General features: G+C 38.7%; 1 protein-coding gene across 3 annotated transcripts in view; it reads right to left on the bottom strand.

Annotated features, from left to right (window-relative positions):
- Positions 1-5095: 5095 nt before the first annotated feature.
- Usp47 (ubiquitin specific peptidase 47) overlaps positions 5096-12945 on the bottom strand; it is a 105917-nt gene continuing 98067 nt past the window's right edge. For all 3 annotated transcript variants that reach the window (XM_074041474.1, XM_074041462.1, XM_020166360.2), the window contains 6 exons: positions 12238-12353; positions 11774-11892; positions 9285-9415; positions 7598-7645; positions 7367-7497; positions 5096-6560 (listed from right to left, as the gene is read on the bottom strand). In XM_074041474.1, coding sequence (XP_073897575.1) covers positions 6386-6560; positions 7367-7497; positions 7598-7645; positions 9285-9415; positions 11774-11892; positions 12238-12353 — 720 coding nt within the window. In that variant the 3' untranslated portion in view covers positions 5096-6385. The remainder of the gene's footprint in view (positions 6561-7366; positions 7498-7597; positions 7646-9284; positions 9416-11773; positions 11893-12237; positions 12354-12945) is intronic.

Here is a 12945-nt window from a genome sequence, read left to right as displayed (position 1 = left end):
CCCATGCAGGGCTTGGCTTGGAGAGGTGGCATGGGAACTGGCTCCCAAAGATGACAGGAAGTTTCTCAGGGAGCCAAAGGGTATAAAAAGGCATTCTGGGCCATGGGTAGAAGGAAGGAGGGAGACAAGGTGGAGTGTCTTACAGGGGAAACTGCAAGTGATTTTCACTGGCTGGAAGGTGAGGTAAGCTTGGGGAAGTGTTTGGAGAAGAGGCTGAAAATTATTTCAACCCACAAAAAAATGTGTTGAGCACCCACCCTGTGTCACGCCCTGTACTACGTGCCACAAAGATGGTGGTAATAAAACTAGATTCCTCTACTGGAGTTTATATGCTGGTGATTATCCTGCTGTACTTTATCAAGCCACCAAAAAATGACAGCACGAGAGACTGCATAATATATAGCTGAAATCCACATCTCACATAGGTGGGGAGTCACAATCCTAAGTGGAATGTGGGAAGGGTTTGAATGGAGTGTGGCTCTTGACTCCCTCTTCTGCTCTCCTCCTGGATCTCCAGTTTCTACCAATGAAGCATGACAGCTATTCTTAGGTAAGGGTGGCCCACAGGACCCACTTCTGGGTGAGGAAATGTAAGGGCAAAGCTGCCAAAGAGCTTCTAGGAAAGCTTGTCCCCTCTGACTGACAAAAGGAAAATGGCCAACAAGGAGAGCTTCTGCCTTCCACCCCCTTCCCTTGTTCCCAGCCTTTGAGTACAGGTACTCAGGGAGTGGTGCTAGGTTCTATAGCAACCAAATGGAGATCCTGGGATCAGTAGGGCTGCATTCCTCCTTGGAGGCTCTAGGGGCGTATTCATTTCCTTGCCTTTTTTAGTCTCTAAGGTGGTTTACATTCCTTAGCTCATGGCCTTCTTCAAAGCCAGATTGAATCCATCCTTCTCAAGTGTTGACCCTTTAATTTTCGCTCTGCATTGAATGGTTCTCCAATTTTAAGGATGCACGTAATTAGATTGAGCCCACCTGAACAATCCAGAATAACTATGCCAAAGCCCTTAGTCTTAATCACATCCACAGTCTGCTTGCCATGTAAAGTAAGCATTCACAGGACCTAGGGTTTAGGCCACAGACATCTTTGGGAGATCATAATTCTGTCTACCACACAGGCTGAGAATTTTGAGTTCTGGAAGTTGAGGAGGAAACCAATCCTGGTTGCAACAATCTCTGGACACCTTTTAGAGTAAACCACCAATGTTATTATAAAGCTGCTGTTGGCCTGTCATTTAAAGCCAAAAGCATGCCTAATTTGACACAGGAGCTATTTGTATGATACACAACAGCTAGAACAAAGTCCCACTGGCTGTGTTCTTTGGGCTCTCCAGACAGCTGGGAGAAAGGGAAGCGAAGTAGGAGAACGAGAGTGAAGAGAGAAGAGAGATGGGAGAGGAGAGGGCAGGATGAGAAAAGGGGCAAGTATTCCCATGATCTACCTCCTCTCCAGAGTGTCAAGAAATGCAGCTAACTTGCTGTGAGATTTGACTGTCAGAGAGCCAACAGCTGGGAAGCTGGGGAGCTGTCACTCGGGGCTGCTGACCTGGTGTAAAGACACCTAGAATGGGGTATGAGTGTCCTTTTGGGAGGGTGCAGTGTTTGGCAAGCAGATCATTCCCCTTCCTGAACTTCCCAGGAGAGAAGAAATTACTTATTCCCTTGGCTGAAACCTAGAGAAACACTCAAAAACTTTACATGGGAGCTACTGACAATTCAAAGGGTGAAGCACACTCATCCTGTATAGGAGGGGAGGAGCACCAGTCAGATCCACAGCCAAGAGGAGAGGAAGGACGGACCACCTCTTTGAGTCTTCAGTGGCTCCTGAGAGGGAAAGATGAATTATGACAGCACCACAACCCAAAGATAGGGGCACGGAAGAAAGATGAAAACCAGGGTCAGAGACTTGGGGGACCAGTACAGCACGATGTGGCTGATACACAGGAAAGTCTGTTGCTAGGAGGTTGACAAAAGATGCAGTCACGTTCCAAAAGGGACAAGTTCTAGCAGTGCTGTTTGGAGTAGAGTTCCGTGCTGATAGGACCTGTGGGGCATCTATCTGCAAAAGCCAACAGTGCCCAGGCAAGAGGGGACAGTGACCTCACCACCACCAACAGGAGACTGCTAGTACATACAGATACCTCTTCCCCATCTTTCTTATCTCTTCTGTCATCAGAAGTGCTGCTGGGTGAGGGACAGACCACACACACCTGCCTCCCCTCTCCCTACAGGGTGTATGTAGCGCAGCCAGCCGGTACTGTGGGGTTGCATGGAGCTTTGAATGAAAAGACAGAAACTTTAAGATCAGGTCCTTTTAATAATGCAAAGCGACTTAAGAGTTACAGGACTGCAGTGAGCTTGATGACAAGTCATTTCCCTGCAGGAAACTGTATTAGAACACAGTTGGTACAGTTACTGGAAAAACCAACTTGGGGAGGTAACTCTTTTATTGGCGGGGGGGTTGAGACAGTGTCTTGCTCTATATATAGCCTATACTCCCCCATATATATATATATATATATATATATATATATAGTATGGGGGGAGGAGACAAGCTGGTGGATTTTGGGGAGGTACAGAAAACAGAAAGGAGGTGCTGTCCACCAATAATTTGGGACTGGGATTGAGGCATGGCTCAAGTGGTAGAAGGGTGGGGGGTGGTACAGAAAACAGAAAAAAGGTGCTCTCCACTAATAATTTGGGGTTGGAGCTGGGGCTCAAGTGGTAGATCACTTGTCTACCAAGTATAAACCCCTGACTTTAATCTCTAGTACCACTCAAAATAGTAATGATTCCAATAGTAGTACTACTGCTAATATGGGACTGGTGAATTCTTGGTTGCAACCAGTCAAGATCACCTTCTTTTGCATGGATTAGCAGCTGAGGGGTGGAAAGAGGCAGTGCTGTCATGGGGAAGGAGCAGAGCACTCCTCCCAACACTTGTGGTTCAAGTGTGGCCCCTACGAATAGCCTGACCTTTCTAAATGGTCACACACACTTTGATGCATTCTTGAGTTCATCATATGTTCTTGATTGTTTCTGAAAGCCAAACTGTGAAAAACAACACTGGATCTAACCAAAATTGGCCTGTCTCTTTCCCCCTGTGAACCACACTTACGGAGCATCTTGATTTCACACACTGAACCTAGGTGGCCAAGAGCTTCTCTGAGCCATACACTCCTTTGAAAATCCAGTACAAACCATCTACTAGTGCCCTCAAAAATCACACACACATACTTTTGCATTTGGTTTCCAGATTTATAGCATTCTGATAAGGCTTTTGACTATTGGTGATGAAAATATCGATTTGTTTTTCAAAAATTACACAATTATTTGGATTGAATAGATTTATTTAGCAAACAAAACCTTGCTAATTAAGTATCTCCCATTCCATGTACTGCTCTCTAGACTACAATTTGGAAGTCACAAGTGCAAGAGTTGGTTAGGGCCTTGACGCTGAACGAAGGGACAAAATCCAGAGGAAGAACTACAGTATCCAATCAAAAAGGAAATACTAGCGAATGAACCAGAACAAACGATTTTATTGTGTTCCATACATTCACAGATCACTTCCAGATTCAGTAACAAAACTGCAATGCTGTGATGTGTGTACTCGTTCAGCTTAGACCCCATTGGAAGGCTACAGCTCTTTCCTGCTCTCTTGGCCTACTGGCACACACCACCACCACTCCTAACACAGTGGCTGACAACCAATGGCTCTTTTGATTATTTCCTAGCTAGAACATAGATTCCCCTCATCTTCTCCTAACTGTAAAATAGTTTCCATTACAAGAGATAAACAGGGATCTTTCATGTACTATTTTTGTCTATCATGACTACTGTCCTTACATATACCTTCTCAGTTTGAGAAGTGGATCTTCAACTAGCAAGTGTTTGTATACATAAGCTAAACAGCTCGTTTCTTTGGCCAGAAAGGTACCTCTTGCCTTGGCACCAGCCTCAGAAATGTAGGCATGGTGGCTCCTTTCAAAAACCTCTGCCTGAGCTGTGAGAAACAGGGTCACAATTCATCGCATGTGGCCTGCATCAGCCCTAGGGGACAGTGAACCATAGGCTAACCACAGGTAACCCAGAGTCAGGGCTGCCTCTGGGGTTTAGGTGCTCACCTGGCTTTCTGGAACCAGAGGAGCCCAACACACAGTTAACCCCCCTCATGTAAAGGACTCTTCCTACCTCTACAAATTCATTTTGAAAGTATCACCATGTCCTTTACTGAGATTATTAAAGTGCAACACTGTGTTTTCACTCTTATCAGGCACTGAAAAGCAAGAAGCTTTTAATTTTTCCTTTCTATAATGAAATATATTTATTCTACTCTTGGTATTTGCGATATGCCTGCAATTAGAAGCAGCAGTTAAACACAAAACAATCAACAAGACCAGAGCAGAAGGCACAGACTGAGGAGGAGCAGAATGAGAATTTTACCATTTACTCTTAGAGGAACACATAGCCAAACCAATCCAACCCAACCCAACCCAGGGTGCCACTCCTGCTCACCCAAACTCAGTCCTGGGAGCAGAAACCCAATTAATTAATCCATGTGTCCCAAGTAATCAGGCCTGGGTGAGAACTAATTTGTCCTCTTAATAAAAAACTCAAGTGACCCAAAAGACACTTCCTCTCACAAGTGCTTCAGATTTCCCTCTGAGACCATCACCAATCCAACTAATGCAAACTTAGAAAATTACTTCAAGTTCAGCTGAATGCTACACAGTTTACATGAAAACATGTTACAAAAGGTTTTTTTCCTCGTGGATTCTACAGACTTTAAGACATTATGGAATTCTCAATGATTACAGTTAAATTATAGAGCCAACATTTGCTAATGCTATTTTTTCATATCTTTCTTAAGAGGAAAAAAAGGTAAAAATCTGATTCTGAAATATTGACAGGATTTCCCAGTTAGATATTAACATCTTTTTATCTCTCTTATGAGAACTTTACTATAAGTATACCTTATCATAGAAATAATTATTCAATACATTTACAAAGTGTTATATTTAAAGATAACAAATATCATTATTAACCCAGATTTCCATCCACAAAACTTTAATGACTAAAGTAACACAACAGAATGAACAAATGTTTTATTGGCATGTTCATTGTTGTAAACAGCATCTGGCATGGAAAAAGTTTTACCAAAATCTTTTTATTGATTCTTATAAATTAGATAGTATTTCAAAGTTTATGTAGAGTTGTGTTTATTGTATAGTTTCATTTAGCAAAGCAAAAACTTGCTGATTCTAATAGACTTTGCAATGAAATCATGCTGACTGCATCAGTCTGTACCATGACCTGACCCTACTAGCAAGTTTATTCCATATGATGTTAAGACATTTCCCCACAGGTAAACTACATGTAACTACAAATTGACTCTAAAAATGAAAACAGGACTTACAAGCATTCTAGTAGATTCAAACCTGAAGTAAATTTTCAAAGATAAATGTACAAAGAAAAAAAAACTGAAGCCGCTGAACAGAAAAACCTCATTAACAAGGGCAAGTACAATCATATGGGACCCGGCACTGAGGAACCTCGCTTGAGGATTACATTTACATAGACTGCTAAAGTTCTCAATGTACACTAATGTACATAATGAATGATATGCAAAAAGAGTTAACCATGGAAACTGCTGAGCTGCAACTATGATAACTCAATAGGATAATCTTATTTACATGCTGAGTGAATGAGTGAAACGTATTATCTGTATCCATAACTTAAATACAATCAGTTATAATTACAAAACTGCAGCTATTTGAGCTGTCACCTGCTGGGAGTGGTCTAAGGGAAACGCTTTGAAATGTGTATTTTAGACTAATGTTCTCAACACTTTGCAGAAAAATGAAACAAAATAAAAACACAACTTGACAATTCTTTTCTGGGTTACGCCTGGTTCTAAGAATTTCTTCAGCTCCTAATTTTGCTGCTTTCCAAGAGTCAACACATGTTGCATTTACTTCTGAATTGTCAATGAGGTAATGTGTGTATCAGTGAAATAAACAGAAGATTCATTCATTCATGGCCTTTGCACAGCTTTTATTATTAAGCTATGAGCATCCTGTTTGAGGCTAGTTTCACTAGCTGCTATGTGCACATTTGTCCGCAGTCCCCCTCCCCTTTACAGTAGCAGGCTGGCGTTTTGTTTATTATTTCGCACGTCCCTTTTCACTTTACAGTACATGTGACCATAGTGCACAACATGATTCCAAGTCAAAACAGTGGCCCATTGGGCACTGAGCTTCTGATCAGTGCTGGTGTCACTGGGTTACCCCAGCCATGTCCGGCCATAATGGCACTACACAGTAGTAGTGAGCCATCTAATTAAAACCAAAATCCCCAGGGAAAATGCTACACTAGCAGAGTCAGTCTTGAGTCAGATCTTTATTTGGTGCTCCATCCAGATATATTTTTAGTGCTTTCTCTTTTCGAGGTGAGTATGTTACACGATGTCCAGTCTTCTGAAGTCGACTGCTTTCTTTTTTCATCAGTTCATTTCTTTGCTCATCTGTTAACTCCATTATTTCTTCTGTTTTATCCCTTTATTTGAAATATGAATTATATATTAGACCAGTTAGCCATCTGCCTCTATTAATTTATGCCTGAATGCTAGGATGCTCCTCAGCAAGATAATGAAATCTGGTGGTCACTGGTGAAGTTATATAATTTCACATACTAGGATATCCTAGATTTCTTACTGTATTAGAACACTGCTCATTTCTCAAAATGACACAGAATTTCCAAGTTATTTTTAAAAGTAATAATATCGATCATTATTGAACATCTACTTACAATGTACTATGCAATAGCTCTAATTCTCCTAAAATCCTGCAAGGAAGGTATCATTGTTATCATTTTACAGATAAAGTGCTGGGTAAATAACAAAAGATCCATTTCAATCTACACCTGCCAGGTTCAAAGACTATTATTTTCCTCTGTATCTGTGTTGTCCAATATGGCACATAGCCACATGTATCTACAGAGTACTTGAAATGTATCTGGTCCACAGTGAGATGTGCTGAAGTACAACACACAACATTTTTAAGACTCAGTACAAGAAAAAGAATATAAACTATCTTATAAATCTTTTTTTATATTGGTGACAATGTCATTGGTAATAATGACATTGGGCATACTGAATTAAAATAATATTATTATTCTTATCTGCTTTTTACTATTTTTAATGTGGCTACTAGAAAACTTCATGTTACAATATATGGCTCTTACTGTATCTCCACTGGTTAGTGTCACTCTGTATCAAAACCTTAGCAAAGACATTTATGGGAAACAAGATATTTATGTACACCAAAAATGTTTTATCACTCCAAGTGATAAAATAATGTTACCTATAAAATATGACTGCACCATCATCGCAGATATAAAGCGGCCAGACGTTCAGGGTAGAAACTTTAGGATTCCAGTCCAAATCCTGATGAATATCAAGGACAGAAATATCACAGGGAAAAGTTCCTCTCCCCTAGGGAGAAAAGAAAGAATGAATGAGCCATGCCAGTAGCCATGTGAACTAATACACAATAGCATATCAATATGCAGAAACAAACAATCGCAGGGCTTACCTTGGCAAATTCAATATCTTCCAAAGGAATCCCACTGATTTCACTCAGCTGTAAAAGAAAAGATCTTATGTAAATTCATTAAAAAATTCTTTTCTCCCATAAACAGAAATAGCTTGATTTATTTCAGAAAATAATATATGCTTGGTATAAAAAACTAGAAGAGTTGGGAGTGTGGCTCAAGTGGTAGAGTGCTGCCCTGAGTTCAAACCCCAGTATTAAAAAACAAAAACAAAACCAAAAACCTCTACTTAACCTTACCATTTCTCAGAAACACCAAGTTAGTATATTCCCTCTAGACCTTTTCTAAACATATATAAACACATTCACACAATTCTAAAACACATAAAATTCTATTTTATTAGCAAATACTTAACAGGATGCAGAGTAGTTTCGCAGATCAAATTTCTAGAAGTGAAATTGCTTATCTGAAATGCTGACTGTGCTAAACTGAACCCTGAAAAAATTGTAGCAATTTAAACTCTTATCAAAGGTATATGATATTTCCTATTTCTCTACACCTTGACAATTCTAGGTATCTTTTGATTTGCTAAATCTCCACCAAGTGAAGAGGTGAAAAAAAGTTTTTGTTTTAATTTGTATTTCTTTTATAATTGCTTGCTCCCCCATCAACGCAGAGAAACTAAAGCAGATACTTTAAAGCAACTGAGGCCAATAGGAGAAGGGGACCAGGAACTAGAGAAAAGATTAGATCAAGAAGAATTAACCTAGAAGGTAACACACATGCACAGGAAATCAATGTGAGTCAACTCCCTGTATAGCTATCCTTATCTCAACTAGCAAAAACACTTGTTCCTTCTTATTATTGCTTATACTCTCTCCAACAAAATTAAAGATAAGGGCAAAATAGTTTCTGCCGGGTATTGAGGGGGTGGGGGGGAGAAGAAGGAGGTGAGAGAGTTAGGGAGGGGGTGGGGGAAGGGGGGAGAAATGACCCAAACATTGTATGCACATATGAATAAAAAAAAATAATAATTGCTTGCTCTCTATTCATATTTTTTGCCTATTTTAAAATGAGACTATTAATCTTTTTCCTATTAAGGTAGTAGCTCCATGTAAATTATAGACATCTTGTTTCATATAGGTTTCAAATAATTTTCTCCTTGTTTCTATTCCTTTAGATTTGTTAACAGATTATTTTGTCTGTGCAGAAGATTTGAGCTTTTATATAATATATCTTTTCTTGTTTTGACTTCTGGTGTTATGCTTATAAATATTTTTCTTCAGTACACTTATCATTTTACTTTATTTCTTATATAAATTTAACATTCAGAATTTATTTTTGTGTCTGTTGTTAAGTATGAAGCTAGTAGCACTAAAGGAATAATTAACTGACCATCTCCCTGGAATCCTTTGAGTTCCCACTTTAAAATACAAAACAGACCTTCATCTGGATTCTCTATTCAATAGGATATATGGCAATCTACTAACTTCTAACTAATCCTAAATACTTGGGACAAAGTTGACCCAAATAACAGAAAGTGAAGGCCCACTTCTAGATGACTAGGAGCCAAAGCAATTTTCAAAGCACCAGGAGCCCTAAGGAACAACTAGTGTGACACAAGATGTGACAGACCAAGAAAACCTGCTGCCAACAGTGGCTGGTACTCACTTCCTAGGTAACATAGGAAAAATGTGTATTAGCTCCTTTTGTTTAAAATGAATTTACCTTCTCTCGCAATTCATCAACGCTACTGCTTTCCAACACAACCTCCTGGAAGGGATCCAACTTCATCTCTGAAGGCTTCCACCGTCGTGATAAGACGGCAAGCTGTGACATGGACTTCATCTTCTCTACCCCTAAAAACAAGAAATGTTATGCCCATTATTCTCCAAGAGCTCATAATTTCACTCTTCCTGTAGTTTCTGACTAAACAAAAAGATTTATTTATCTCAAGTATTATTCTTTAAAAGTGGGTGTAAAAGAAACAAAATATCCCAAGTAGTTTTAAGAATGAAATATTTACTCTGCCCTCCAGTCTTGGATGACAATCAATGGCTCTCAATGGCAAGCCATCCTTCAGCTAGTACTTCTAATTCCACTCCCTTCTGACTTCTGTTGGACATTGCTTTGCCAATTCCTCGCTCCTCTGGTTCTTCCATCTTTACTTCTCTGGTGGTAGGGGCTGCTACCCTAACCTAAAATCATAATCAGGCCATCTTCACTTTACCCTCAGGCTATCAATAATCTTTTTTCCATTTATTACCAAGTTTAGTGACTCTTTAAAATCCAGTTCAACTGTCACTTGTCTCTCTGGTATGCACAAGTACAACTTCTATTGATTTAGTCCCAATCATTTTAGAAGAACAAGTTTGTAGTTATTTATTCCTCCCACAGACTGTGTATGTGTAGTGTGCAAAATTATTCATTTTTGTGGCACCAGGGCCTAGCATTATTTCATTATTTGGCAAACTACACATGAAAAAATATTATGACTCATTTCTTACTCAATCTTTTTTTTGGGCAGTATTGAGGTAAGAACTCAGGACTTTGCACTTGCTAGGTAGGTGCTCTACTGCTTGAGTTACACCTCCAGCATTTTTTGCTCTGCTTATTTTGGAGATGGGGTCTTGCTTTTTGCCTAAGCCAATCCTATTTTCTTTCTGACCATAGCTGGGATGAGAGGCATGCACCACCACACCCAGCTACTGGTTGCAATGCGGTCACATAAACTTTTTTTGCCTGGCTGGCCTCGAACTTTAATTTCCTGAGCTCAGCTTCCCCAAGTAGCTAGGATTACAGGCATGAGACACTGGGACTCGGCTATTCAACCATATTGATGGTAAAATATATACTAAAATGAAAGCACTGCAGGTGCCAACCATCTAGTACCACTTTCTAATCTACCTCTGTGAATACATACTCAATTCTTCCCTCGAAGGATGATTTTTATGTCCTACCTATTCATAGTGGCTCTTCTCTAAGGCTTCAGACATAGAAGGAATTCAGTCTGGAGCACTTGCCCACACACCATGGTGCCCTGATACTTCTTTCTTTAGTTAACTTGTTAACTAATCGGAATTTCAACTGTTTAAATTTAATTCAAATTAGACCTGAAATAACCTGTAAGAGATGCTAGTATAACTGAACTCTCTAAAAACAATCATAATCTTATATAAAACTAATTGTTTACCTTGATGTGATCTCCCAAAAGTCAACTTTCCTCCCACTACATCTTCCAAAATACTTTAATTATTCTAATGTCAAAAATAAAACTGGAAGGTGTTACAAATACAAATATTCTTCTAGGTCACTGTTATGGGTTGAACTGTTTCTAAAAGACATAATGTCCAAATCCCCAGGAACTCAGAATGTGGTATTTGTCCTTATAACGGCAGTCAAGTTAAAATAAGGTCATTAGGACAGAACCCTAGTCTCAAATGACTGATGTTCTCTAAAAGTGGGAAATTTGGGTTCAGACAAACATACATGGAAAACACCATGTGAAGATGAAAGCAGAGCTTGGAGTATTACAACTACAAGCCCAAGAATGCACGGATGGTTAACAAACTTCCAGAAGCTAGGAAGGGGCATGGAACAGACTGTCCCTTATAACACCCTAGTGGGAATGGACCTGTTAACACCATTCTCAAACTTCTAGTCTCTAGAACTATGAGACGATGAATTTCTGTTGTTTAACCACTCAGTTTGTAGTACTTTGTTATGGCAATTTAGGTAACTAATAGAATGTCCACAAAATCTCTGATAAATTATCAGTGTCACATCATATAAAAAATGAAACAAAATAACAAACAGGGCTAAGAAAATTCTGGCAGGTTTTTCTGAACAATGTACCAAAACTTTAGCGTTCAAGTTGTAAATGCATGCCAGAGGGAATTAATGTTCTCAAAATTAGAGGAGAGAAAAAATATTTGAAAGGCAAAATGGGACACCAAAATGTGAGATGCTAAAGATAGTGAATATTTTCTAAAAATATCTTAAGTAGTTATATCAGGACACAGAAAATAAAAAATGAACTCAGGAATGGAATAGAGGTAGGAATTACATCAACCCACAGTAATATCTATGCTTGATGACACAAAAACACTACATTGTATGCTATATTCCTGGTAACTCATTATTTAAAACTATAGTTTCTACTGGTTATAGGTTATTTCTAACTGATATTTCTCCACAAAAATATTGATCGATAATACCATCAAGAACTTCAAGGAAAACTTCCCAGTTGCTGGAAATATTAATATCTTCTTCATAAATATGATAATCCAAAAAGACAGTGCCAGGATTCTTCCATGTTTTTTTCCTTAGACGAAACCTACAAACATAATAGCACATTTAAAAGTATTATAATCTGAAATTCTTAACTTCAAAATTGACATTAATCTGACACTAAGGAAAAATAAAAGTCAAATGGTTATCATTAAAATTTAGAGAAAATGATCCATAGGAAATGTTCCCAGTACTTCAAATTTGGTATCCTCCAGAGGAAATTCAAACACAATTCTAACACTCTTGCTGAATCCCATGATTCTGCAATACTAAAGTTCTGAACAGTACCAGAATGTTTAATTCATCTAGTTTTAGAAGATCCTACCAGTCTTTATAAACAGACTACACAATCTTTCTTCAAACTGCTGTTGACACTGTAATTTTACTTTACCTGTCAATACTGAGCTCTAAGCCACACTGCTCCCTGAGTTGAGGAATTAATTCCTCTTTGGATTGCCGTACAGTCATTCCTTTAGCAAACACAGCATCTAGCAGAAACTTGCATGGCTGGGAATATAAACATAAATAATCAGAGCCTGAATTACACATTTAAATAAAGATTAAGAAGACATTTATTTGTCCTGAGATCAGAAGTCTGTCTTCTACTTAAATCTTAGCTCTATAACTTACCAGCTAAACTATCTCAGGCAAGTTTACTTAACATCTCCGTGCCTCAGTTTTCTCATCTATAAAAGGGGACAGTATCTTCCTCACTGAGTTATTATGAAAGTTAACAATGACAATGCATTCATATTTTTCCTTCTTGTAATAAAACGACCACAATTTTGAAAGTAAAACAAAACACTTTCATGGACTACAATGAGGAGAATGCATATCAAATCTCCAATGACACCATTTCAAAGAGACATAGTATCCACAAACCCCAAACTCACAAGAAGCACTCAAGTCAAAATGACTGTATGGGTCACAAATAAGAGGTATGATAGGTGAACTAATGAAAGCATTTCATGAAAAATTTATGGTTTTCATTTGCCTATATTCCCAGTAAGATGTTATAAACATTTTGAAAATAGAATCTTTGCCTTATCTTTGGGGTATTAGCCCAATTGTTGTATGTTACAGGAACTAAAACATTTTT

Source organism: Castor canadensis, chromosome 1 (assembly GCF_047511655.1).
Source record: "Castor canadensis chromosome 1, mCasCan1.hap1v2, whole genome shotgun sequence".
NCBI classification, from domain to species: domain Eukaryota; kingdom Metazoa; phylum Chordata; class Mammalia; order Rodentia; family Castoridae; genus Castor; species Castor canadensis.
This window is presented reverse-complemented; position numbering and strand designations above follow the sequence as displayed.